This window comes from Aptenodytes patagonicus, chromosome 6 (genome assembly GCF_965638725.1).
Source record: "Aptenodytes patagonicus chromosome 6, bAptPat1.pri.cur, whole genome shotgun sequence".
Taxonomy (NCBI): domain Eukaryota; kingdom Metazoa; phylum Chordata; class Aves; order Sphenisciformes; family Spheniscidae; genus Aptenodytes; species Aptenodytes patagonicus.
Window position 1 is genome coordinate 37,482,282 of NC_134954.1, and position 25,822 is coordinate 37,508,103.

The following is a 25,822-nucleotide window of genomic DNA, read 5'->3' on the forward strand; positions in this document are numbered from 1 at the left end:
CACAAAAAATCAGAGTTCTGGCAATGATCGAGGAGAGGAGGGATGGACTGCAATGAATGGCAAGGATATGACATAAGAAGCGATAGCTTTAGGGAAGCTAAACCAGAATGCACTGAAGCACACACACACAAAAAAAACCAAACAAAAAACCCGCACACTGCAAATGAAAACATTTCTACAGTTTAAGCTCTTTATGTCATAGTCAAAGTCAAGAAATCTACTTTTTGAAAAAAAAAAGCAGATGAATCTCTGCACCAAAAAGAAAACAATATACATAGATTAGCAATGTGACTGGCAAACACATCTGAGATGAGGGAAAAAGGCTTTCGCAGAGGAATCAGCTTAGCTGCAAAGCGTATTTTATCATGGCAAAGTAAAAAATCAGGAATCAGCCGCAGTGGTGGGAAACCATGTTGTCATACAGCACCTATGCAATCATATTATCTGCTACACACTCTTCAAGCATAATAACAAGAGCAGTCATACTAATAAATGGGAAGAACAGGAAAAGAAGCAGCCTTGGAAAGCACTGGAGAAAGCTGGAGAAGGATTCACTGGCAGCAAACACATGCAAACCTAAGGAGGACACACCTTCCTCAGGCGAGGAAGGGGATGTGCCTTTCAGGGGCGTTTCTGCCACAATGGTTGTACTCTCCCTGCTGGATGCCACGCTTGGCACTTTGTCTTCACGACACACTTTGGCCTCCAAACCCGAATCCGAGTGACCCTCACAGAGGCCCTTTGCCTGGTCCGAAGGCTCAATAGGCCCATGCTCTTTCCCCAGTTGCTTCCCAGGAAGAGCAGCAGGTTTCGCTTCCACAGCCATCAGACTCTCTACTGGTTCTTCTTCTTGGGGATGGAAAAAGGAGGCAACATCAACACCAACAATAAACACCAAGCACACAGCTCAACAGGACTGCTTTTGCATAACACTTTCAGCTCTGAACGTGTTAGATTTAAGTGTGTCAAAGGACTGCTAGTATCCAGCCCATTTTAGTCATTGTGGAACTGAATTTTCCTTAGGGAAAAAACCGAACCAAAACAAAAAACCTATCTCCCCCAGAGAAGCATGTTTATGCTGTAAGATGAGAGCTGAAAGTGTTTTACAGGTATACCTCTCCCAAAGATGACTGTAGGTCAGATATTCATTGCAAATGGAGATGGTACTGAATGATGGATGGCCCTGACAACACCAATACATCAATGAGCTCAAAGTACACTGGTATTTTTCTGATAAATGTGCTGTTTAATCCAGTACGAGACATTCAACTGAGGTGGAGGAAGGTATGAGGCATAAATTTCTTTCCACTAACCTTGGCAATACTGACTGCTAAATGCCAGCAAGTCAATCTATCACATGGATCCTGGATTTGGCAAAATATTGAGCCACTCCCATAAGTCTTAATAAGCCTTGTGCATAGCTGATAACTAACGGTTTCAGAAGAATTCAGCCAAGATTCCTACACTGAGCAGGTTTATAAACCGTTTCTCCCTTAGGCTGCCTGACATCTGAACTCTGTATGTGAAAAATCACAGATTTAACACAAGGACTCTTCATTTTCTTTTCTGATTCCCCACTAGCCCCCAGGCTCCTCATCACCAATTAAGTCAAAGAAACCAATGAGTGCAATATGACTATTTGTTCATCCGAATTTCTAAAACCCTTCACTCAGCGTATGGGCTGTTAGGATCAGTACAATAGTATCAAGAGTAGTCTTTACTCATGCCATGGCAGAAGAATGATTAGCAAAATTTCCATTCAGGACTGTACCCCAGCCATTGCTACTCAGACAGAATATTACTGTGCCCTGTTAGTATCCCTTCTGATAAGAAGTCAGGATTAAGTGTGAAACCTTTGATTCAGCAACATACTTAAGCAGCTGACCAGCAGCCATACTGCAGTCAACCTGATGACCCCCCTGGGTTTAAAGTGTGTCTCACGTTTAAGGACTTTGCTGAATCAGACTTAGAACAAAGTGGTTTCTTGTCTGGAAGTGGCTGTATCCAGCCTCTTGGTATTAAAGTAAAACCTCTTTACAAGGGCTTGATTTTTCTCCTGAGATTGGCCTGGTTAAAACCAAACCATCAGGCATCCACTTCAGTTATGGCCTTTAAAAAATTATTTAAGGAACACAAACACTATTCAAGGCTGAGCAAATAATTATTATGTAAAGTACAACACATTATTAATAACATATAAAAATGTAATTAAGGTTAGATACTATATCTTAAATGAACAGAAGCCAGAAGACTCAGAATCAGAACTGGACCGATGCCTGAGTGTTACAGGGATATTTACACATGGGCAGATTATAAAAGCAGCCTGGCAGAACAGCAGGTGTCCAGCTACAGGAGGCCCTGACTTGAATAACTTGCTTTACTTTCCTTTTTCCGATTTTATGTAGTTTTGTATGTGCATCCCTTTCAATTAAAAATTTTTAAAGAAAGCCTCTCATTTTACTCTGAGTAATTTCAGGTATACACCTCCATTTCCTGAGACACTTCACACAATGCCACATGATTAAAACTAATTACTCACCAAAGTAGAAGTTATCCGTGACTTAATGAAGGAAACCTACAGACTCCCTTTGTGCAGCAGACCCTTTTATGTCAAACAGACTGCTTGCTTACAGGCAGCAAGTGAAGAGGGCTGTTTCATAATGCCTATCTTTTCACTGATGGTCCAGCTTATTTCCCTTTGTTTTTCCTCACAGATGTTCTGAGATCTTACACTTTCACCAGAGGTAGATGCCTATGACTGAAAAGGAAGCCCATGAATTAACCAATCCAGGAGTGCTGTAGGTACAGCTATAGGCACCCAGCTATAGTAAGGCTACTCCTGTGATTTTTTGTCTCCCCTAGCTTCAGGCAGACATGCTGACATTAAAAATCTTCAATTATTAGCATTGATCTCTTTCTGGTGCTGTTGCAGTATTAGGCTATATTATCCTGTTAATTCTGAGCAACTCTGGTTTTCTTGAAATGATCCAGTGAGCAATTTCAGGTATACACCTCCATCTTCCTGAAACACAAACCTTTAGAGGATTGAGTACTGTTTTTAACTTCAGCTCCTGTGTCCCAAGTTAGTCAAATACTGTGAGATGAAACATGATCTATTTTGTCTTGGAAAAAAAGTCAGCATTCCTGTTAGTCACTGAAATAGATTCTCCATTGATTCCTCAAAAGCCGTTTCACTTTTATGTAACCCCCACTGATAAAATAATACTCACTCATGTGCTCAGGCCATAGAAAAAGGCGGTACAGAAACACAGTACCAGTAAACTTTTTTTTTTCTCCTTGTTTGCAGTCAGCTGACACAATGTTAACTGGGTGTATCCACAAAACAACTGGAGATCAAACATGACCCAATACTGCCTGAAGTCACCTGTGTATACTGGGGTAAAATTGATTTCCTTTGCCTACTGGAGAATTAAAGACCTTCCACTGCTATCTTTGGTATAGACATGGGTTTTTTCCCCATTGTGTTAACAACTGTCTTACCTCCAGTAACAATCTTTTGGCCTACTTTGCACACTGTTCTTGGCAGTGATTCTCTGGCACAAAGAACAAATTAGCTTATGCTTCTTTTAACTAGCTGCTCCTTTTGCTTCTTCTATAAGCCAGGCCAGTAGACCAAGAACCCTGATTTAAGCAGGGACTGTGGTTTCACTGACCCCAAAGTTGCATTCATTGCTCACGCTGCAGCTTCACTTTGAGATGGAGAGACTCTGGAGGGGCGTCACTTCCATGTGAGGAGAAAACACAACTAGGTTTCCCTCCCCAGAAAGCAGCAATCCCAGGCACATATATAATGGAATGGATGGCAGGTGGGTACAGGGGAAGAGGAACAAAATGGGACCATGCTCAGTTCACCTTCATCATGGCCCAACAAGACCTCTGTGCTCTTCACTGTGGCACTGGGACGTGTACTAGAGCCAGTCCACTCCGAGCTGAACAAAGGGTGTTCATAGTACTCCTCATCCGAATTGTAGGGCTCATCATCGGGCACAGACACTGAAATGGAGGGGGCCAGGTGTTTACGCCACTCCCTGCTGGCAGCAGGCCCACAGCCTGGGCAGTGCTGTAGCGGTCCCACCTTATCCTCGGCCCCTTCATCTACAAATAGACACACACAGACAAAAACTGCAAGACAGACAGACAGACAAAGAAAAGACAAGACAGGATGGATGCACACACTAGCAACACCAGCCACTATGTCATACTGCAGAGCAGATGAAATCAGCCAGGCTACAGGTTAATGCACGATGGAGGAATGAGGCAGCTATGCATTTTAACACATGGGCCATATATGTGGCGTTTCCTACCGTGTTTATGAACATTGGAACCCAACCGTCAGAATAAGTGCATTTCAAAACCATATGCTCATTATTTAGAGGAATATATATTGTACACAAATGACATCTCACAACTTGCACTGATACTTGTATGTATTATACAGCTGACTGACTGCATTAAAAACCTCTGAGGTATCCTGACACAACTGTATCCTTTGTAGTCATCATGTGAAGTACTTGAAAGTGTAAATTTTAAAAAGTCCTTTAATTAAAAAGCAAACCAGCTTACACTTTGGTCAATGGTGGTTTTATTTCTCATTTGTATCTATTTCAAACTTCCCCACTTTCTTCCTTTCCCTATAAATAAGTAACATTTAAACAAAGAAGGAAAAAACCCTTCCCCAAATTGCTAGCTACCTTTTTTCCTGATAAAGGCCACATAAAGCTGCTCACAGCAATCTCTGTTAGTCCTATATTTCACACTGTTGTGTCATGTTTCTGTGGGTGAACTAGCTCCCACCTTGGCGTTTGCCAATGCTTTGGAATGACAGCTTTATTCACCCGTCACTGTAGCATCGCAGATAATCACAAAATCACCTCAGCACTACACCAGCTACTGATGGCTACAGGGAGGGGGAACTTGGGTTTGGTTTTGCAAGACAAAGAAAAATAATACAGTCCAATAAAAATGTTTGGCCTACCATCTGATCCTTACAAACCTAAAGGGGAGACTTGAGATCTCGTCTAGGGTAAGGTGCCCTCTCACCATGAATAAAGGTATGAAAAACTAAATATCTAGTACTAGAGAAAATGTTTAAGCCCATTCTCTGTGTATGACAACTGGCAGTTTGATGAACACTACATTCATGGGGTGCCTTCAGCAGCTGCAGCTATCCCATTGGATTTCCTGTTAGCTTCAAGAACAAGTCCATGCCCGGTGTCCCTGGCCTTTCTCTAGGCAATTACAACTTAAAGAGTTTCCCCAGAGCTTCCAAAACTTTCCTCTCAGATCCAAAACAGAGTCAGAAAGCAAGGCTTTAATACAGGCAGCGTAACAGGTATTAACCAGGTCTCTGTGTGTGACCTGAAAACAAGACAGCTCATGAATGCTGCTGTAACTACCATTACCCAAGTCTTGGAAAATGATTTTTATCCATCCATATCATCTGGTGACATATTGTGACCAAACCCATTCCATCTATAAGAGCACTAAGCTTCTTCCTGGCAAATAACAGCAAGTTTTAAGTTTCTTTCTATAGCACACCATGACAAGACAACATCTGTGTCTTTAAAAAAATCACCCTCTGCTTTCTGCAGCAACATGGCAGCAAGTGTCCTGTAATGTAATGACATGTATTTCTTCCGCCTGGGAAAAGAATGCTGTAGTATCAACCCATTCAGGCTCAATCACCCACAAAAAGGAAGAAAAATTACTAATCGATGGCAATATTATTAGCTCCAATATGTATCATTGTGCTGCAAAAGGAAGATTATCCATGTTCAAGATTTCGTGACAGCCCTGAAGTTGGCCAGGACTAAAGGTATGCTATGTGCACCTATGCACATACACAAATACCACCCATGGAATTGTTCTCACAATTTCTTCCAGGGCACAAAGAGTGCCTGAACCACTGACAGTTTAGTTGCTTCGCTCTTGTAGTGGAATCCAAACCCCAGATTCAAGGGTTTATGCATGCTTATAAGAGGTAGGTGTGGAAAGATTAAGCCGGCAACCTGCCTCTGCCAAGCAGGAAGCTCTGCAGAGCACTGCAATAGGAAATGCCAAACACAGGGCTGAACCTGAGCTTCTCACCTTTCCCTAGAACTTAAGAGCCAGCAGCAAGGTTGCAGGGAAGCATCTTGATCCACTTGCAATGCAGAACCTGCGGATTTCTTCTCCATAGAAGCTTCTACAAAATTCAATGACAGATTTGAGGGGGCTCACGGTTTGCAAAAGGCTAGTTACAGGGGGTGAGGACACGTCTCACGATGCAAGAGATCAGGAATCAACTCCCTCCTAAACTGGAGAGGATTCAAAACTACAACTCCTGCTTCTTTGCAGGGTGCCCTCACACTACTCTTATGTATTACTGTGGACAAGAGTGGAAAGGGTTGACGCAGTTGCTCTCTCTTCTGCTGGAACTGGGACATTGTGGAGAACAGAATGGAAGATTGATACAGTCAGAAGCAGAACACGGAGAAGGAGGATGTGCAAAAGGGGAGGTTCTCCTTCCAGCTGTGGGTCATATTTATCCAGGGGCCCTTCAGAAGTAAAATGCATCAACAAGAGTGAAGATGAAACCCCAGGACTTCTCTATACTGATGCAAACAAGGCTGAAAATTCCTTCTTTATAGGCTCTGAATGGATTGTAGGCAAGAAAATAAAGGTCCTGCCTCTGCTCCATAAAACTACAGGAACTGACAACAGTAACAATGGTTAATATATATTATTGTGAAGGTGTAAAATCATTAGGAGTGCAAAGTCTAGTATTGTTTGGGGCTGTTATGTCTGTAGCTATTACAGATTTACATTGTTTATCAGATTTAATAAAGATATTTTCAAAATTACTGCAGATAATTTCATTAACAGGATAATGATGTCTTTAAAGGAGGATATGCTTTTACTTCAGCAACAAGAAAAATCCTTTCTTTGTTATTTTAGTCCCTTCTAATAGTTCTTTTCCATCTCAAAGCATGGGAAAAATCCCCAATGTATTCTAAAGTCCAAGATTAAAATCACTTCTCACAAGGCTAATTCTGCTTTAGCTTCCAGGTATCTTTTGAAAATGCCTTTCAAGAAGTAATTTTCACTGTAAATAGATCCATTTTTACAGGACACTTGGTTCCTTTCAGTTTGCACAATATTCTTATTTGGTACATAGAGCTTAACCTGAAATGCCTATTTCAAAGTGGAAGACAGTCCATCAAAGGCATCTTTCTATCTTGTAACATTTAGAAAAATTTTTACATGAAGACGTTGTTGACCATTGTCAAAAGGCACAGAGCACAAAAGAAATGCCAAGTTGGCAGGAGAATACCACATCAGCCCTGCATGACCAGACACACTGATAAAAGAATTAGACAGTGCTAGGGAAAATTTCATTTCCTGAGCAAAATTAGGTTACTATAGTTGAAATAAATTAAATAATTTCAGTAAGGCAAATTAGTTATCTTACCTTCTGCAGCAGTAAAAAGGGACAGGCTCATTTGAACGTTTTTCTGCAGCCAAATGAAAGAAAGAAACCTACACCCACTGACTCCTTTCTCTCATGAAATACACTTGACCCACAAACCTCTCTGTCTTTTCTACCTTTTTTTTTTTAATTTGTGTTTGCTGCATGGCTGGCCACATCCACCTTTGTCATGTCTACAACAGTGATTTCCTTCCTACTATGACTGAAGGAAGTCTTTTTTGGATTCAGAGCAATGCGACACACACTGACAAGCGCATTAGGAAAATGTTCTAAGAGAAAGGGAAAAAAGGAGGTCTGAGGTAGAGACACACACGAAGTGCTCACCTTTTTTGCTCAACAACTGTAGAATTGGGTTAAATTCATAAATTGTATTCTACTGAGCAGAAAGACAGACAGACAATGTAAAGGTGCATGAGGATGGATAGCCAGATGGTATAGGAAATGAAGGTTTAAACAAGTACAGTAAAATTGGGTCAAACCCTATTGAGGCAAACTCTTCTGAATGGGAGCTTTGCCTGAATAAAAATGACAGGTCTGGCTCACTCAAGTCATCAAAAGCTCAGCTTACCCACAGAAAATAAGGACCACATAGAATCATAGAATCATTGAGGTTGGAAAAGACCTCTAAGATCATTGAGTCCAACCGTCAACCCAACACCACCATGCCCACTAAACCATGTCCCTAAGCGCCTCATCTACACGTCTTTTAAATACCTCCAGGGATGGGGACTCCACTACTTCCCTGGGCAGCCTGTTCCAATGTTTCACCACTCTTTCAGTAAAGAAATTTTTCCTTACATCTTCTAACACTGGGCAGAACACAAGATTTTTACTATCATTAACTACATTGAATTGACAACGCTGATATTTTGGGAAAAAGCAACATAATATACTTCTGGTGAAATTTTTTTCCAGAAGTTCCTTCTGTTCATCAACCAACTCCTCTGCGAATTCCAGTTTCAGAGCCGGACATAAACAAGAAGCTTCCAGCAGAGTGCATTAATGACTCAGCACATAATTTCTGTCCATACTTCCCTTACAAACATACACTTTCAGGATTTACACAGGCCATCTGCTCTGAAAAATGAAGAGCTGAATCAAAATCTTGTCATGGAAGTGTCTTTTTTGACTAACATTAAAGGAAATTATTTGAATGTTTTTAAAAACTGTGGCATTGTGTAAATCATCAAAACGTCTCCCAAACACTAACCTTTCAGTCCTTGCAACCACCCCTGCAGGGCAGGTAGGTAAGTGCTATTATATTAACTCAATTCTACGTGCAAGGAAAGAGAAAAACAACGATGTTAAGTGACCTGCTGAGTCACATGCACAGCTGGGAACAGCACAGTCCGGTAGTTCATAATAACCTCGAGTTGTATAGTGTTTTGCCACCTTCTTGTGTTAATAAAACTAGCAAAATGGTTTCCATTTGCTTAGGGGGCAATCTACAACCTCCTGTCAATTAATCAATATGAGTACTTTATAAAATCCTAAAATACATGCGAAATAACACTGCCGATAGAAACAGTATGCAAAGCTAACCCTCAACTAAGATTGTATCACGTAAGAACCTTGACATTGGCCAGAAGAAGAAGCCCTTTATTGTGATATGAAAAATCAAAAAGCATATGCTGAACTAGTCAAGTGAACTATATATTAAAAAGTAGTGGTAAAACCCTGGTAACAATTCTAAAAGCCTTTGCTAATGCCCTACTATCTTCCTTTTCATTTAGTAGTTTTGATTGCCATTACCTCTGGGTGATGAGTCTAGGAACTGTTGTACTATTTTTTTAAACAAACAACGTGCAGATGTTTTTTTAAAAAAAACAACAATTAATCAAAATTTTTTATATTGGTTACTACCCATATCCAGTAGCTATTTCCAGTACAGTGGACTGACAAATGTTGTTGTTAACACAGCCTGTAATTGCATTATCTCAAAAATGACCACAGGATGGAACATGCCTAATTGCAGCGTCCTGATAAACCGACAGTCAGACTAAGTTAGCACATGAAATAGGAACTGTCCACTTGCAAAATTAATAGAGGCTCTGTGTTAAAATACCAACAAAGTTTGTACAGCAGATGATAAGAAATTATTTTCATGCACTTATTTAACAAAAAGAAAGAAAAAATGCTACAAGAAAATCCAAGGAGGAAATCAATGGACACATAAAAACACTGTTGACATGGCAGAGTTCAATGGACAGTCCCCTGGAGATTCTGAACCCAAATCCTTCCCTCATATCCACATGGTATGGCTCAGTTTTGACATATTGCTGTCTCCCTATACTGATGGCCTTGATGCAGCAGTCTTGTTCTGTTGAACAAAGCACTGACGCACATGCTTACCATCGTGACAACTTCACTGGGATTTAGGCCTCTGCTTAAAATTAAGCCAACACTTAAGTTCTTTGCTGGAGGGGATTTTAGCAGGAGGAAAATGTAGTGATCATGGGCTACTGAAATTGAACACTCATTGTGCAGAACAGAGTAGAAATTTGCTTTGTGAGACTAGAACTTGACTCCTGCACTCTGTGTACAGAACCCTCAATACACGTAGGCATTGAAGCATGAATTACAGGTTGAAGACCAAAGAAATGATCCAACTCTGAACCTCTTTGCTTTCATGCATTTAAGATTCCAAAAACAAAGCTAATGGTAATTAAAAAAAGCAGCCAAACAAATCCGAAGAAAATAAAGATGACCCATACTGAATCATAGTTTTGGTTACCACATTGGGACAGCACACATCTTGGCTCATATTGCATATAACAGATAAAAAGGTGAGCATCATCATCTTTTTTTCTTTAATATGGATGTACTTAACATATCCTGTCAGTTACCTCTGTGCCTATGTGTCTACCTCATCCATGCACTGCAGCTGGTTTGCAGATGGGGAGTTATTGCTGGGGAATGCCTTATCTTTTCACATGAAGCTGCAGAAAGTATCTCCATTTTCTGATTCCCCCATCCTTTAGATTGATGTCTCATCCCTCTGCTGACAGCTGTGCACTGCAACGTCCAGGAGACCCTTACCTTCCTCCAGAGCTCCAGTCTGCTCGGAAGCTGGCGATGGAGGTGGGGAAGGAGGCAGGTTAGCTGACTCTTCGACTGCTAGAAATTGAACAGTGAAAACGAGATACAGCAATTAATTCCCGGGAGACCTGTGCTTGATACTGCAGTCAGCCTGTTCTGCCCAACTGAGAGAATTATTCAATGGGGACTTGTGCCTAGTGGGTTTTCAGATAGACCCTTTCAGAATACATGAATTTTTAAAGTTATAATAAAAGATTTTTTTTTTTCAGATGGTATGAATTATTTTCAAAATTCTGGTCATAGAGTACAATACAAAAATCAAGTACAAAATTACCTTTTAAATCAGTATTGCCACTTAGAAAACCTTCAGTCAACCAAGGCAACAACAATAAAGCATCTGAGCATGAGACATTTTATAAATTCACGCTGACTATCAGAAACTGGCATCCAATCTCTTCAATTTACCTTGAGTGCATGAACAAAAAACAATCTGCAAGCTTTTTTGTTTCTTCTGTTGAGTTCAAGGTTAATCACAGAATACATGCAAATATTGCTTGTCTAAATACAAAAGACATCAGCATAGGGAACTTATGTCAGCCATGACATAATAGTGATTCAGCTGAGCAAGGTGCAGTGAAATCTTAGATGCACTTAGATTAGGTTTTTAGATTCATTCCCAGTCACGAGACTAGATGCCAAAACCAGATGATGTTTTTTTCAATTATTTCAATTAAAGTATGATGAAATCCTAAACAAACTGCTTCTTAAATGAACTCAGCATAACCTCTGCATCTGATTTCATACCAATCACTTTGAGAATTTTTTTCTTTAAAGACAGATCCACTACCAGGGCTTAACCAATGTTTAAAAAAAAAAAAAAAAAAGTAACAAATCTGTTTTAACAGATCTGTCTTATAAACGGCAGATCTCAGTTTCTGATTGAGGGCTTCTTCCCAAGCACAGAAAGGCCAGTTTCAAATCCCCAGCAGAATTTACCAGGCCTCCTCCCATTGATTTCCATGTGGTTTGGAAGAGACCCTTATGTGACTTGTCCTTAAGATGTGCTGTCCAGGGACAGAGTATTTATATCTTCATCACAATGCAATTCTACCCGCGCTTATTTAACAGTCACTGACCACAGGAACTGTAACACCAACAGTTGCTAACTGAAGACATACTTCTCAAAATATTTTTAAAATGTCTTATCTAACTAGATGGAACTGAATATCCATTTTGCCTCACCCAGGCGCCAGTGAAGCAATCTGTGCTTAAATATATACAAAGTGTTTTGCAGAATTGGGGTGTTCCATGTAAAATTCAGTCTCTGTAAAGAAGGGAATTACCAAGCAACACGTTTCCCTGCTGCAGTTCAAAATTAGTTCAGTGAAGCAAAAGACCTTGGGAACCAAATTTCCAACAAATATTATAAATTACTCATTGACTTTAATTCCTTTCTCAGCAGGGTCCAGCCACTGTACCAAACAAAGCAGAGTGCCTGTGGGGAAAATACCACAAGGAATTATTTTGATTTGATCACAGTGCAGTGATCACGTGCAGTCAGCAGAACTTATCCTGGGGCAGGCTTGCAAGACTTGCCCTACCTCAGGATGGAGTATGGCCTTTGGTGTACATGTTTTGAGCTACTGTGGAAGTTTTCCGGCAGGGAGGAAGCACTGTAGGTACGAATAGTTTTTTATATATATAATTTACTTTATATATAGTTTTTTATATACTTTATATACTTTTATATACTTCACTACTTTTTTATATAGATATATATACATACTTGTATTTAAGAGAGACATTTCACAGAAGAGCCAGCAGGAGGATGGGGGCACAGCATCCCATAGACCAATGGCAGTGGTGCCATTCCCAGTCTGGACCACTGGCATTTGCTTCTACCACATGTAACTCCCTCTCCCACAATCTCCCCTCACCCTGCCCGGCTGCTAACCCCTCTCCCACCCTCACCTGGTGTGCCCCATTCCTCTCTGCTTCCTGTTGAGGTGCTCCTCCTCCATCTTTTTGAGTAGCTACCACCCAACCAGCAAAGCTTCACTTTATTTTATATGCCTCTCCTCTAATCTTTCCCTCTTCAGACATTAATGTTTCTCTCTCACGTTGTACATGGCTGAACACAAAGGGGCTCTGAGCACTGCTGGGTCCCACCAAACACAACGACAAAACCGCTACCACCGATTACATTCACAGCTGCACCGCTCAGGAGTCAGAAACCAGGTGGAGAACTGCTGTTAAAGGAAACCGTGAATGAGACAGTCATAGGGCCGTGAAGAATTGGGGCAACAAGGATACCGCTATTATTACATGGTTCCAGCATTTATCCATTGGTGCTGCAGTTTACCCATGACCATAATCCTATGTGAATACACAGCTGTAACTGTTTTTTGTAATATACATACATATAACATTTGCAGACACAAGGATACTTTGAACATTCTTTGTCTTATTTTACCTAAAGGTAGTGGTCCAGGCTGATCTTTGTGCTGGGCTTCTTTTTCCTGTTCACCTTTCACGACTGCTACAGCTTCAGCTGTTACTACTTGTACTATCCTCGCAGACACTTCTTCTGTGGCAGCAGCAAGGTTAGAAAACACAAAGAAAAGTATGCTAATGAGAACAATGTTTTAAGATTATAAAGATTAGCTTAAACAATAAAAAATGGAGGCTGTCTTAATCCATTTTTAAAAGGTAATCTTTTTTCCTGAAATATAAGCAGATCATAGAATCACAGAATCATTCAGGTTGGAAAAGACCTCTAAGATCATCGAGTCCAACCGTCAACCCAACACCACCATGCCCACTAAACCATGTCCCTAAGCGCCTCATCTACACGTCTTTTAAATACGTCCAGGGATGGGGACTCAACCACTTCCCTGGGCAGCCTGTTCCAATGTTTAACCACTCTTTCAGTAAAGAAATTTTTCCTCACGTCCAATCTAAACCTCCCCTGGCGCAACTTGAGGCCATTTCCTCTCATCCTATCGCTAGTTACTTGGGAGAAGAGACCGACACCCACCTCGCTACAACCTCCTTTCAGGTAGTTGTAGAGAGCGATGAGGTCTCCCCTCAGCCTCCTTTTCTCCAGGCTAAACAACCCCAGTTCCCTCAGCCGCTCCTCAGAAGACTTGTTCTCCAGACCCCTCACCAGCCTCGTTGCCCTTCTCTGGACACGCTCCAGCACCTCAATGTCCTTCTTGTAGGGAGGGGCCCAAAACTGAACACAGTATTCGAGGTGCGGCCTCACCAGTGCCGAGTACAGGGGCACAATCCCTTCCCTACTCCTGCTGGCCACACTAGTTCTGATACAGGCCAGGATGCCATTGGCCTTCTTGGCTGCCTGGGCACACTGCTGGTTCATGTTCAGCCGGCTGTCAACCAACACCCCCAGGTCCTTTTCCACTGGGCAGCTTTCCAGCCACTCTTCCCCAAGCCTGTAGCGTTGCATGGGGTTGTTGTGGCCCAAGTGCAGGACCCGGCACTTGGCCTTGTTGAATCTCATACAGTTGGCCTCGGCCCATTGATCCAGCCTGTCCAGGTCCCTCTGCAGAGCTTTCCTACCCTCGAGCAGATCAACACTCCCGCCCAACTTGGTGTCGTCTGCAAACTTACTGAAGGTGCACTCAATCCCCTCATCCAGATCATTGATAAAGATATTGGACAAGACCGGCCCCAGTACTGAGCCCTGGGGAACATCGCTCGTGACCGGCCGCCAACTGGATGTAACTCCATTCACCACAACTCTTTGGGCCCGGCCATCCAGCCAGTTTTTTACCCAGCAAAGAGTCCACCTGTCTAAGCCGTGAGCCGCCAGCTTCTCTAGGAGAATGCTGTGGGAGGCAGTGTCAAAGGCTTTACTGAAGTCATTAAAAATAAAATAGAAGGACCAGATATTCCAAAGATCTTAGTGGAAATTGCTGAGTACTTATAGAAACCAGGACCCCAGCCTTTACAGTAAGATGCACAAAGCATCATTATTAAATGCTCTTTCTGTTAGGGACAATGCATCAACTGCAAAATTTTAAGATGATAATTTATTAAACGTCTAGAAATGTGTTTGCAGGTACTGTTTTGCAAACAGGGGTAGAATGGCCAGCTGAGTAATGGGATTTCTTGACATTTAATATATGGAGTTAGCTGCCTTCTTACATGCGCTTTGGATGATACTTCCTCCTCACCAGCACACCGTTAGTATACATTAAAGACACTTCCCAGACAGACATCTATGCTGATGAGGGACTTGAAAAAGAAGGGCCAAATAACATTTCTGTATGATTAAAATGTATACTTTGTCCTCCTCACCCCTTTTAAGACTGCAACACAAAGCTTTATTTAAACAGTAGGTCTGAATATCATGCAGAGGGATTGCAAAAGATAACATTTTTTTGGTGGGATGGGCTCAGGCCCTGGTCTCAGACACAGGCTTGACTCCCGGCTGCTTGCTCTTGCTGTGCTCGGCACAGGGAAGGAGGACTCGCATGGAGCTGGCTGAGGCATTGCATGCTTGACAGACCCAGGTGCCACAGGACCCATGCTTCGCTCTTCCCCACTGCCCTCAATGTGTGGCATGCCCAAGAGGGGCTGAGGAACCGGGTGCTCTGGTAAGTGAAGGAAGGACAGTGGTGGGACCACTCAGGGAGTAAATACTTCCAAAGTGAGAAACTGTATCTCATCTCGACTCTAGACCCACTCAAAGGTGCAGTGAAATATCATCGGGCACACAACTGCATGTGGAAGTAACCAGAGAGGTTTCCTGCCCCAAGGGAAGTTCAGGCACCTTTGATCTAGCAAATCAAGGACCTAAGGGTTGGTGCAGCAGAACGATCTACAAAAGAATTCAGAGAAAAAGGGTTTCGTTTTCTTATCTGTGTATTAGCCCACTTTCCCTTACTCATTAATTGGCATATTCCTCCCTCTCATAGCCAAACTCAGCGGAAATAAACCCCTTCACTCTCCAGCTATTTCTGAGTGCTGGCTGAGAGTTGTTTCAAACACAGGGTGCTGGGACCCAACATGGAGCTGAGCCCTAGGGAAGTCAACAAGCTGCATGGCTGCGGGCCCACCAGCTGCACAGCTGGACACACACCTGAAAACAGAGCAAGAATTTCAGTGCTGCTCCACCCCTCGCATGGAGACAGAGGTTTCTAATGACAGACTGCAATACACCCTGCTCCTGCCAGGAGACGCTCGCAGAGCCCCCATTAATCACGATCCCGAGGGCAGAAATAAAAGCTCTCTGCTCACCCATTACTACGTCCTTCAGGCAAGGACTGGCTGGGAAGGGGAAGTGTATTTAAATCAATGCCCTACATGTAACTTTACAGCAACCACCCTAACAAGGGATGCTGTCCATTAGATTAATAATGATGATTTCTTCTCACAGTTAGTACTCTTACAGAATTCCTTTGTACTTTTAATGTAAAGTTATTCCTCTTTGTTTGTCCTTTAGAAAAGCTGATTTTTTTCTCCCAAAAAGCATAGATATGAGTTACTTGACTTTCACAGTCGTGTTTGTCTAAAAACAAAGTGCTACGTTAATCTCTCTTTTGCACAAACTATGTAATGAGATATTAAAAAAACCCACCCACTGGCAAAGAACATTCATAATTGTTGGTATTTAAATCATACAATTCACTTCCCCCCTGACTGGTTGCCAGGAGGGCAGTGACTGCAACAGTTTTATTGGCTGCAGCTAATAGCAAGAGTAGATGGATGAGGATGTCAGAGCAACTACCAAGCAACGAAAAAAATAAGCTGATTTAAAAAACTGTTAGCCCAAGAATACATGAGTATAAACTCGCCAAGGATAAATTCAGACTAGAAATCTGAAGATGTTGCTTTCCTACTGTCAGGGGTGTGAAGTTCTGGCGGCTTTCCACATAGCAGGAGACAACTCAACTGGTTTTGAGATGGAGCTCGGTACATTTACAAAAGGGACTACATATGATATAGATGCCTGTATTAGCAGGAGATTGCATATAGCAGCTCTAGTTCTCCATCCCTCTATTCAACAACATGCCCCTAGTATGAGATCAAAATCCCCTTTGTTGTTAAGTAGATCAAGCACTATAACCCCATAAATCAAGTCATGCATGTGGCTAGTCCTATGGACCAAAGAACAGGGATATTGATTTAAAGCCCATCAATCTTCCCAGCTGTCTTTCAGGGGCCTGCACCTCATTTTGGGGCTTTTCGAATTTCTCCTGCTTCCACACCTGTTGGATGCTAGGGGTTCTTCTCAGCACCTCTTGGTTCCTTCTTCTTGTTAAAAACATGGAACAGACACCTCACAGACTGTCACGTGGTGCTGCTGTTGCAGAGCAGTGGTCTGGACAGAAAGGGTCCCTTGGAATCATTACAGATCCTGACAATTCCCTGTGTTGTGAGGTACATGTAGACTGCAAAGCACAAGTGACAGCAGAGAAAACTGGGAGAATGAACCTGTGGCTTGGCCCATCCTCTTCCTGCAGACACGTGGTGCCCTCTCCCACGCTGCACCATGCAGCCGACGTGCTGCAGCACCTTGCATGGGTAAGACACACCGGTAGAAAACAAGCCACTCTTCCATAAAGCGTCCTTTGATACTTGGTATATCCCTGTTCAGATTCTTCTCTTTCAGAACAGGAAAGAGTATTGCCCCGACAGCTTTGGTGAGTATGGAGAATGGCACAGAGCTTCGCAGAATACCACGGCTCCAGAAGACCCCACGCCGATTGCCACCACCACTTTACACCTGGAGGATGTAACATGTGACCCTTCTGTCAAAATTTCCATGAATCTACTAATCACAACACTACTGACAAAAGTAACATCATCAAGTCTGTACTGTTAGCTCAGATGAACAAATCAAGACTCAATTAGGAAGACTGTTAGGAGAATCAATTTTTTAAGCTTATTTTCACACGAAAATTTTAAGAAAAGGCTCCAATTAATTTTGCAGATACAGAATATGCAAATGTACACCAGATTTAGTACCCTGGAGCATATCCAAAGGAAACCCACTTGGTCACCTGCTCTCCATCACCCAAGCTACTGCAAGCCTCCTCCCAGCAAGGTAAGACAAATCCCTATTAAAAATGGTCTCCTTTGTTACAGAATTTATACTTGTTCACATCCAGCCTGGTTCTGGGGTGCAAATGGGCTCTCCAAGGCTGGAAGACAGTTCCCACCCTCTCAGCTCTCTTCCTGATTTAATTTGCTTGGGACAAAGATTATGTTCCACAGGGAGACATGGCTGGGGGTGAAACGTTGCCTCCTGAAAAATAGAAATTTCAATTTCAGGCTATGCAAAATAAGTAAATAAAAATACAAATGGCCTCTGGGTTTGGGGGGTTTTTTTGTTTGACTGGGTTTTTTTAATCAAGAAAGGCTCACTTCTGAACACTCTGTTGATGGATATTTTGGGTGACACAGGAGGCACAGGCAGTTCGCCAGAAGAGCACTGCTTTTGCTATACATGACTGCTGCAAAAGGACATTTTTGTACTAATGGACACTATAAATAGCAGATCCAATGGGTAAGTCAAATCCTCACAGGGCAGCTATTGAGACTCTTCATAGTTTCCTTATGGTTCAGTTAAAGTTCAAGGAAGCCTAATGATAAAGAACAAAAAAAGAAAAAGGAGAGTTAGCCAGCCTGGATGCCAGGCAAATTCTTCGCAGCCTAAAAGCTCTGGATTCATTAGAGATTTGCTTGTAGAGATTTATTTTCCCTCTCTTTAAGCACATAGACATTCTCTGACTCTACTTGGTGCCACAAAAATGGCACTAACAAATGACAACACCAAATATGTGTTTCTTAAAGGCAACAAGGACCTTGGCTTCACATAAGACTCCAGCACAACGAAGAACGGCAACGTGGCTTTCCTTTGCATTTTGCAGACAGTCAAATGCTGCTCCTTTTTACCAAGATGTCAGTTGTTCATGATACAGGACGCAGACTGAGTCTCCCAGTTTGATTTCAGGGAATGTGGCACCCAAAAGTACAGGTGGTCCTTGAATGTGATGTCCATAACGGAGAGGAGACATTGTGAAAGATCCTCAGCACGAGCTTTCAAAAGCCCCCTGACAACGAGCAGGCTGAGCCGAGAGGCCAGGAGCTAACACAGGGACAGTGATTCTGCCGCTCCCTTAAAGGTTGTCACTTCAGACCAAGGTCTGACAGGGCTGTCAGGTCAAGTCTGCCCAGTTGCTACTAGTGCCGCGGCTGCTCTCTGGCAGTAACAGAGCACTGTGCCCTGCTGAGAGGGCTGGGATCTGTCTTGGGCACTATGCTAATTTAAACCAGTTAAAACTCAAACCAGTAAGCACTCTCTGCTCCTGGTCTTGGAAGCCAGCATGATTCTTCTACAAAGTATGACAGACCCCAGCCCCCAGCATGCCAGATTGGGACATCTGGAGTCTCCCTGCCCCACAGATAACTCAGGGACACAAAGCAGGATGAACAGGAGATGCTGAACCAGCTGCTGATGGTATGGGGAGCTGCAGCCTTTCCTCTTTGCTGGGTTTAGAAGGCCTGGTGCCTCCAAAAGCTGCTGCCCTCCTCATAAGCACACCCAAGGGCACAACAGCTGCCCAATCCCCACCCAGGCTTGCTCTGGCACCGATGTTTAAACTGCAGTCGGTGTCATCCAGACACCTGAGAGAGCCTCCCTCACTGACAAGAGACTCAACCAGGGGCCATTAAGCGAGGTTACATGCCAAAGCATGGCTACAGCAGAGCCAAAGATCTGGGATCAGACCCTGCAGAAGGCCAAGATGTTGTGTCAAAGCCCTCCTTCATTTCTTATTGATGCTGCTGCAGTTGTCAATGGACTGCAGATGTCTCCACTGGCACCTGAATCCATAACCTACAGTACTTTCATTTCCCAGGAAACCTTTCCGGTCCATTAAGTCTTTTAACAGACAGGTTTACCGGCCCCAGAGACAGATGTACGGATGATGGCAAGAGTCTTTAAAAAAGGTGTCTGAGCTTTCACCAAATATTTCCAGAAAATTGTTAGAAATAATTGGCAACTATAAAGGCAAGAGCAAAAATTAGATCCGTGACACATGTCCGCAGTGATGTGTGGTGTCTGCTCCCTTTGTGCCCTTTTTAATGGCTTTCCTTCAGCCTCAGGCACTTTTTCTCTTTCTCTTCCAACCTACCATAACCTCAGGCTCAATCTGTTGAGGAGCTGAGTTTGCTATGAACACCAGTTCCTAGATGAAACTGCTCAGGCTCAGATATTTGCCTCTGACAGCCCTTACCCAGCAGTACCTTTTATCATCTTCTCTCTCCCTCCTACCCCTCTATGCAATGCTGTATTATTATTCTGAGGATTGTTTTTGACAGGAGAAACTTCCTATGGGCAGGGCTCATGGCATCTTTCTGCCTCACAGGTATGTGCCCCGGCACTGCCGCAGGGATCCTGCTGGCAGGGGCTGCCGGCAGAGGAACCGGGGCTGATACAGCTCTCCCCAGGGAACGGCTGGCTCATCAGCTCACAAAACAGCATCCGTGATTTCTCAGGCCAGAGTTGCCCCGATGGGACCAGAGTTTGTCTCCCCAGCTCTTCTTCTCCTTGCCTGACTGTAGTCACCTGTGTTTCATTACTGCCATTCAGCCAGTTCACCCAGCCCACCTATCTATCACTTCTTCCCACTTGAGCACCCCCATTTCACAGCAACAGGGACAGCTCCTCCTAAAAAGAAAAAGTGTTTCACGTCCCCACAATTTCACCAGGACACTCTTCCCAGATTGGAGCAGCATCACCCCTCGCTCTTTCTAGCAACAGCTCTATCTGATACCACTACGGTGGCAGCGGATCTTAAGTTTGCCGTAGCCATGGAAGAAACCATCTGGTCTCTGTAAAGCAGAACTTGTTTAAGGCATAAACAAAGCTCAACGTGCTGGAATCGCACGGCACAACAAATGCTCCAGGAGAAAACCTAAGGAAAGGGATGATAGGAAGGAGGGAGGGAGAGGAGGAGACTGAAAATTGTGTCAAAACTTCACATGTATTCACAACGTCACCCCTCAGACACCTACCAAGAAAATTAACAGTGAGCTCGGTTAAAGCAAAGGGTAATTAACGCTCCTGGAGCACTGAGGCTAAAACAGGGATAAAGAGAGAGGCAAACAGATGGAAAGGATAAAATAATATGTTTCATTAATTTTGCTACATTTTAGGGAAGGAATACAGGCAGAGCACAGCAAAAGGATTAGCTACATGTGTGCTTGCAGAATTGGGAAAACAAAGCAATTTCAGTCAAAATGTGCCTGTCAAAATCCCCAGTGGGGTGCAGAGCAGTTTCCAAGGTAACCACCACTAATTGTTGGCACAGCGGAATCAAGTCAACAACAAAAGCACGGAGCAACCTGCACTACTTAGGGAGGCAAAATATCCCAAATATATTCCTGCAGAAAGGAAAGGTACAGAGTGGCTATTTGCGATCTTTGACAATTTGAAAAGCAAACAGGACCTATGGATTTTTCCCCCCCCCGGGGTACTGCAATTCCGAGTGCAGCAGGACTACAAACCAAATAGCTATTTGATTTGTTTAGAGGCATTAGCCAGTCCCCTAAGGACAGGTCCTGAATTCATGCTCAGCTCTCCTGGAAGCTAGTGGATGACTTCTGTTTCAGTCAAGACTGCTGAAACACTGGGGTAAAAAGACCTGGGCTTCACCCAGTGACATTTCTGATGGAAAAACCAAAGATGCATCTTGGACGTTATCACTGGAATCATGACAACTCTAAGTACTGCCTTTTGCACTCGGCTTAAAAGAGAAATGCACAGCAGCAATCAAAGCAGTATGAATAAGTTATATAAAACCCGAATAATGTCAACAGATTAGTGCTTGCCATTGAAGAAAAAAGCAGTAACACAGCTTTACAGAATTGAAATATTTGCTCTAAAATGGCTTTTGTGAGTGTAAATATTTTGCTGTAAGTAGGTCCTTGATCTGGATGTTGGCAATATCAACAGTCATTGGCAGGAGATATTGTCCTGGTTTTGGTTGGGTTAGAGTTAATTTTCTTCCTACTAGCTGGTATAGTGCTGTGTTTTGGATTTAGGATGAGAATAATGTGATACCACACTGATGTTTTAGTTGTTGCTAAGCAGTGTTTATACTAAGTCAAGGACTTCTTAGCATCCCATACTCTGCCCAATGAGGAGGTGCACAAGAAGCTGGGAGGGGGCACAGCCAGGACAGCTGACCCAAACTGGCCAAAGGGATATTCCATACCATGTGATGTCATGCTCAGTATATAAGCTGGGGGGAGTTGGCCCGGGGGGTGACCACTGCTCGGGGACTCGCTGGGCATCGGTCAGCGGGTAGTGAGCAAATGCATTGTGCATCTCTTGTTTTATATACTCTTTTATCATTATTATCACTATTATTTTCTCTTCCTTTGCTGTCCTATTAAACTGTCTTTATCTCAACCCACAGGTTTTACTTTTTTTTCCCCAATTCTCTCCCCGATCCACCGGAGGTGGAGGGCGGGGGTGAGTGAGCAGCTGTGTGGTACTTAGTTGCCGACTGGGGTTAAACCACAACAGATATGAAGGCAAATAATGGGAACATCAGCTTTTAAATTAAATGAAACCACAACACAACTGACAAGTATCATTTCCCTAATAAACTCGTTGACTTTAAGCTACTGTAGCATCAATGAGCATAGTGACAGATTAAATTAATCACCAGGATTTACCAGCTAACCAACTGAACAGGTCAGAAGAGGCTTGTGTTTTGGGAAAGAAAGAGCTTTGACTGTTTAATGCATTGAACCCCAAAGGTACGAACACTCAGACTGCCTTTGGGGAAAGGTGTATTGCACTGACTGTGAGAAGCGCACGTACAGGGGACCTACAGCTGGATACCTGACACAGCAGCTTCACACCCTGGTGAGCCCCACAGCAAATGACTTATGCCTCCGTGTTTTGGGATACTTCAGGTATTCAACAGCTCCTCTGACCTTCTCCTTAAACTCAAGATTGTAAACCTGCATCACCGTTATCCAGCCCCTTAACAAATCTGCTTTATAGCAGAGTAAATCTGGTGCAAAACTGGTGTCCTGGCTGCAGCTGAGCTGTGTCGGTACAGACAGGAAGCTGGAGGGTGGCTTTCCCGTACACCCCTGGCTGCTCTGCAGCGTTCAGGGAAGCAGCGGCCCAGGGCTCGGGCTGCCCGTCCTTGGACTGCTTCCACATATTCTACATGTACTTCACCTCCACTGCCCTGACTGCATTTTCCTGATCACCTTCTTCAGCGAGAGAGTTGGACAGATAGTCCAAATCTCAAGGCGCACAAGTGGCAAAATCCAAAGCGACTCATGCTAGGAGCCAGGAGCAATTCAGAAAGCTCCAGGAAGCCCTCTCCTCTGGCTCCCCAGCACACCCCGGTGCACGTTCATTAGGCAGAGGCCTCTGCCACACTGCCTAGCAGCTGTAAAACAAAACACCAAGGGATGAGTCGTCCTGCCCCCCTGCCACCTTGAAATATGAAAGTTTGTTAAAAAGGAGTCATACAAATGTCAGTATAATAAAGCAATGCTTTAAAAATGAGCCCTTATTACTGCAAATACTTGCTCCCTGGGCATCCCCCTACGTCGTATCTTCTTAAGCCTACTGCCTGCAACGAAATATTTACTACTGTCAGCATTTCCCAGCCAAGTCAGAGGTGGGAAAAGCTAATCAGTTCTGTTGTGTGTGATGCATTGGCAACACAATTTACCGCTAACATGCAATACTGAAGCAGACAACACCAGACCCTCAGCCAGGGCAATGCAGTGAGGTCCCACTGCCTTTCCTAAGACTTGGTATCATCCAAAAACATCACTTGCACGACGAAGGAGCTATATCTATCTTTCTTTAAAACATGGAGTCCTTAGGACTTATGCAGAAGAAACCACTTCGGCTTCAAAACAAAGAACTGGATACTTAATCCTTTGAGTGTGAGTAAATACATGTAACAGGTAACTCGCTTCTACATCAATATTTGTTTTGAACTTCAGTACATGTTAAGATTTTAAATAAACAGACTTTCAAGAACTAATTCTCTTTTAATATAAATGGGAGAACAGCCCATAGAAGTCAATGGAGCTTCAGCCATCTACAGCAGGCAGTGACATATCCCTTAAAGTTCAATTTTAGCTCCTTTTGGGCTGATTTTAAACACTTTTTACAGTGTTTCCTGTGATCTTTTTACAAAAGAATTCAAAGTATGCTACATGAACTCTGCTGAATTTAAATTCAAAAATAATATTAACCTGTGCACACGTTGTGTGGGATTTCTAGTCGTGCCTGGTCAGAAGGACTGAAAATCATTCTGTCAATGCAACAGAATTTTGGTTCATCCCATCTGGGGATACGGTGACACATAAAATGCAGCACTACTGTGCCCTGTTCACCCTAGGGCTCACACGCTGCCAGCCCAATCCTGCTTAACCAGTTAGCTCTGCAATGCAGCAACAGCTGCACGGCTAATCTCTTCCCAGCTCTGCTTCCCAGCCTTGGCCCGCGCCTCTACCAAGCCAGATGTCTTTCTCCTGCCAACTGTGAGGAACGGTGTTGTGTACTTAAAAATGAGCGTGTGAGTGTTCCCACAGAGAGGCGGAGCAGAACAGGTCCCGTGTCACATACAAATTAACTAAGTCCCACAGAGGTCATGACATGGGTGGATTTTCAGAGCAGTTCTCAGCCCCGCTCAGCAGTTCTGCCATCTCTCCCCCTCTGTTCTGGCACTGCCCCAGTGGAAGGGAGTCTTGTCTCTGCCAGGCCACCACCTCTGACCGGGACTCATCCCTGACCGCTCACATGACCTGCTCCCATCCACTGCCTGCCCACCCTTGGAGACTACTGGCCCACACCTCTAGGTGTGTGGAGTGTTTAGGAAAGAGAAATGTGCACCTACTCTGCAGAAGGAAGGTGCGAGAGATGCACGTAAAAGCCCTCAGTGCACCTTCTGAACTACCTCTTGCACTTTTTCTCACAGACCTGTCTTCTCTGGGCACTTAAACACCTGCAAGCTTCTGCAGCCACGGTGATGGGGTGCTATGGGGAGAGCTGAGACCAGGGTTTGGGTCACTGTAGCCACCGGGAGAGGTCTGCATCCAAAGGCTCTCAAGTGTACAGAAAATGAGAAGCGGCTGTGGAAATTGAAGGTCACAGAGGAGCTACACTGAATGACTGGGACAAAGCTGAGAGTACATAGAGAGAGCAAGAAAGAAAAAAAAAAGAGCCAGAGGCAACATAAGTGAGAAAAGAGGAAAAGAAGGAAGAGCTGGCAGAGCAATTGTTTAGAAGGACAATATATTCTTAAATAGAGAGAAAGGATGACAGTGAAAGGAAAGAGAAAGCAACTCATGGACAGGAACAGCTAAGGATTAGTTCCCTTTACAGCTCACGAACCACCTGTGCAGGCTGCGTTACCCTGGATTTGGCACATACTCTGAATTTGGGGTAAAAAGCAACAGTCACAGCTGAAGCCTTTTCCTTCTCTCATATGTGGCGCAAGGCTATGGATAAAAACAGTTTGGGTACATCAGCAAGACTGCCACATCTACGCAGCGCTGGCAGTTGATACTTCTGTTCTTCTTTATTAAAGTATCTGTCTTGCCAGATGCACAGGCTGCATGGACGGAGAACCAGACTGTAAATTAGTTTTATCGTAACTGCCATAGGCTATATGGGTAGCTGGGAGCTGTACCAAACTGATCCTATATCACTATGAATTAGTCTCAAGGAAAGAAATAGGAACAAAAAAGTGAAATACCTGGGGTTTATTTTCCCCTCCCAAAGTATATAGTGCCTCCAAGTGAAACTGATTTCCATTAAATATTCAATCTACTCAGTCCTGAGTGAAAATTACTCTCTGGGAAGCAGCTAACAGGTTTCCCTGCCTTGGAGGTAATGATATCTCACAGTTATTTTCCATATACTGCATGCAACTAAAATTAAAGTTTTGAGCAGGTATTTTCCACATGCAGGAGAAGGGCTCACTCACATGATCTAATGTACACAGCTGGGGTGCCTTGAGTTTCTGGCACTTTTTGCATGTCATGAGGAATGCCTCAGTAATAACAAAACCCCCAAAACCAACCAAAACAACATTTCTAAACCATCACCTCAGAATGGGTTTTCCAAGCACCACTGACTCCACTCAGCAGTCGGTCTGTGAAACAGCACAGGAAAACATAAATGTTTTGCTCAGCATCTCCCAAGGAACAAATGACAGAGTCAAACCCAGCACATAGCCCTCTCACTTTGAGTCTCGCCTTTGAACTTCCACA

At 43.4% G+C, this 25,822-nt stretch overlaps 1 protein-coding gene across 25 annotated transcripts in view; it reads right to left on the minus strand.

The window, feature by feature from the left end:
* MAP2 (microtubule associated protein 2) overlaps window positions 1-25,822 on the minus strand; it is a 238,052-nt gene that overhangs the window by 39,201 nt on the left and 173,029 nt on the right. For 11 of the 25 annotated variants that reach the window (XM_076342139.1, XM_076342136.1, XM_076342137.1 and 8 more), the window contains 3 exons: window positions 13,002-13,115; window positions 10,529-10,606; window positions 592-849 (listed from right to left, as the gene is read on the minus strand). In XM_076342139.1, the coding sequence (XP_076198254.1) occupies window positions 592-849; window positions 10,529-10,606; window positions 13,002-13,115 (450 nt within the window). The remainder of the gene's footprint in view (window positions 1-591; window positions 850-10,528; window positions 10,607-13,001; window positions 13,116-25,822) is intronic. The other 14 variants (XM_076342154.1, XM_076342152.1, XM_076342153.1 and 11 more) reach the window with 3 other exon arrangements.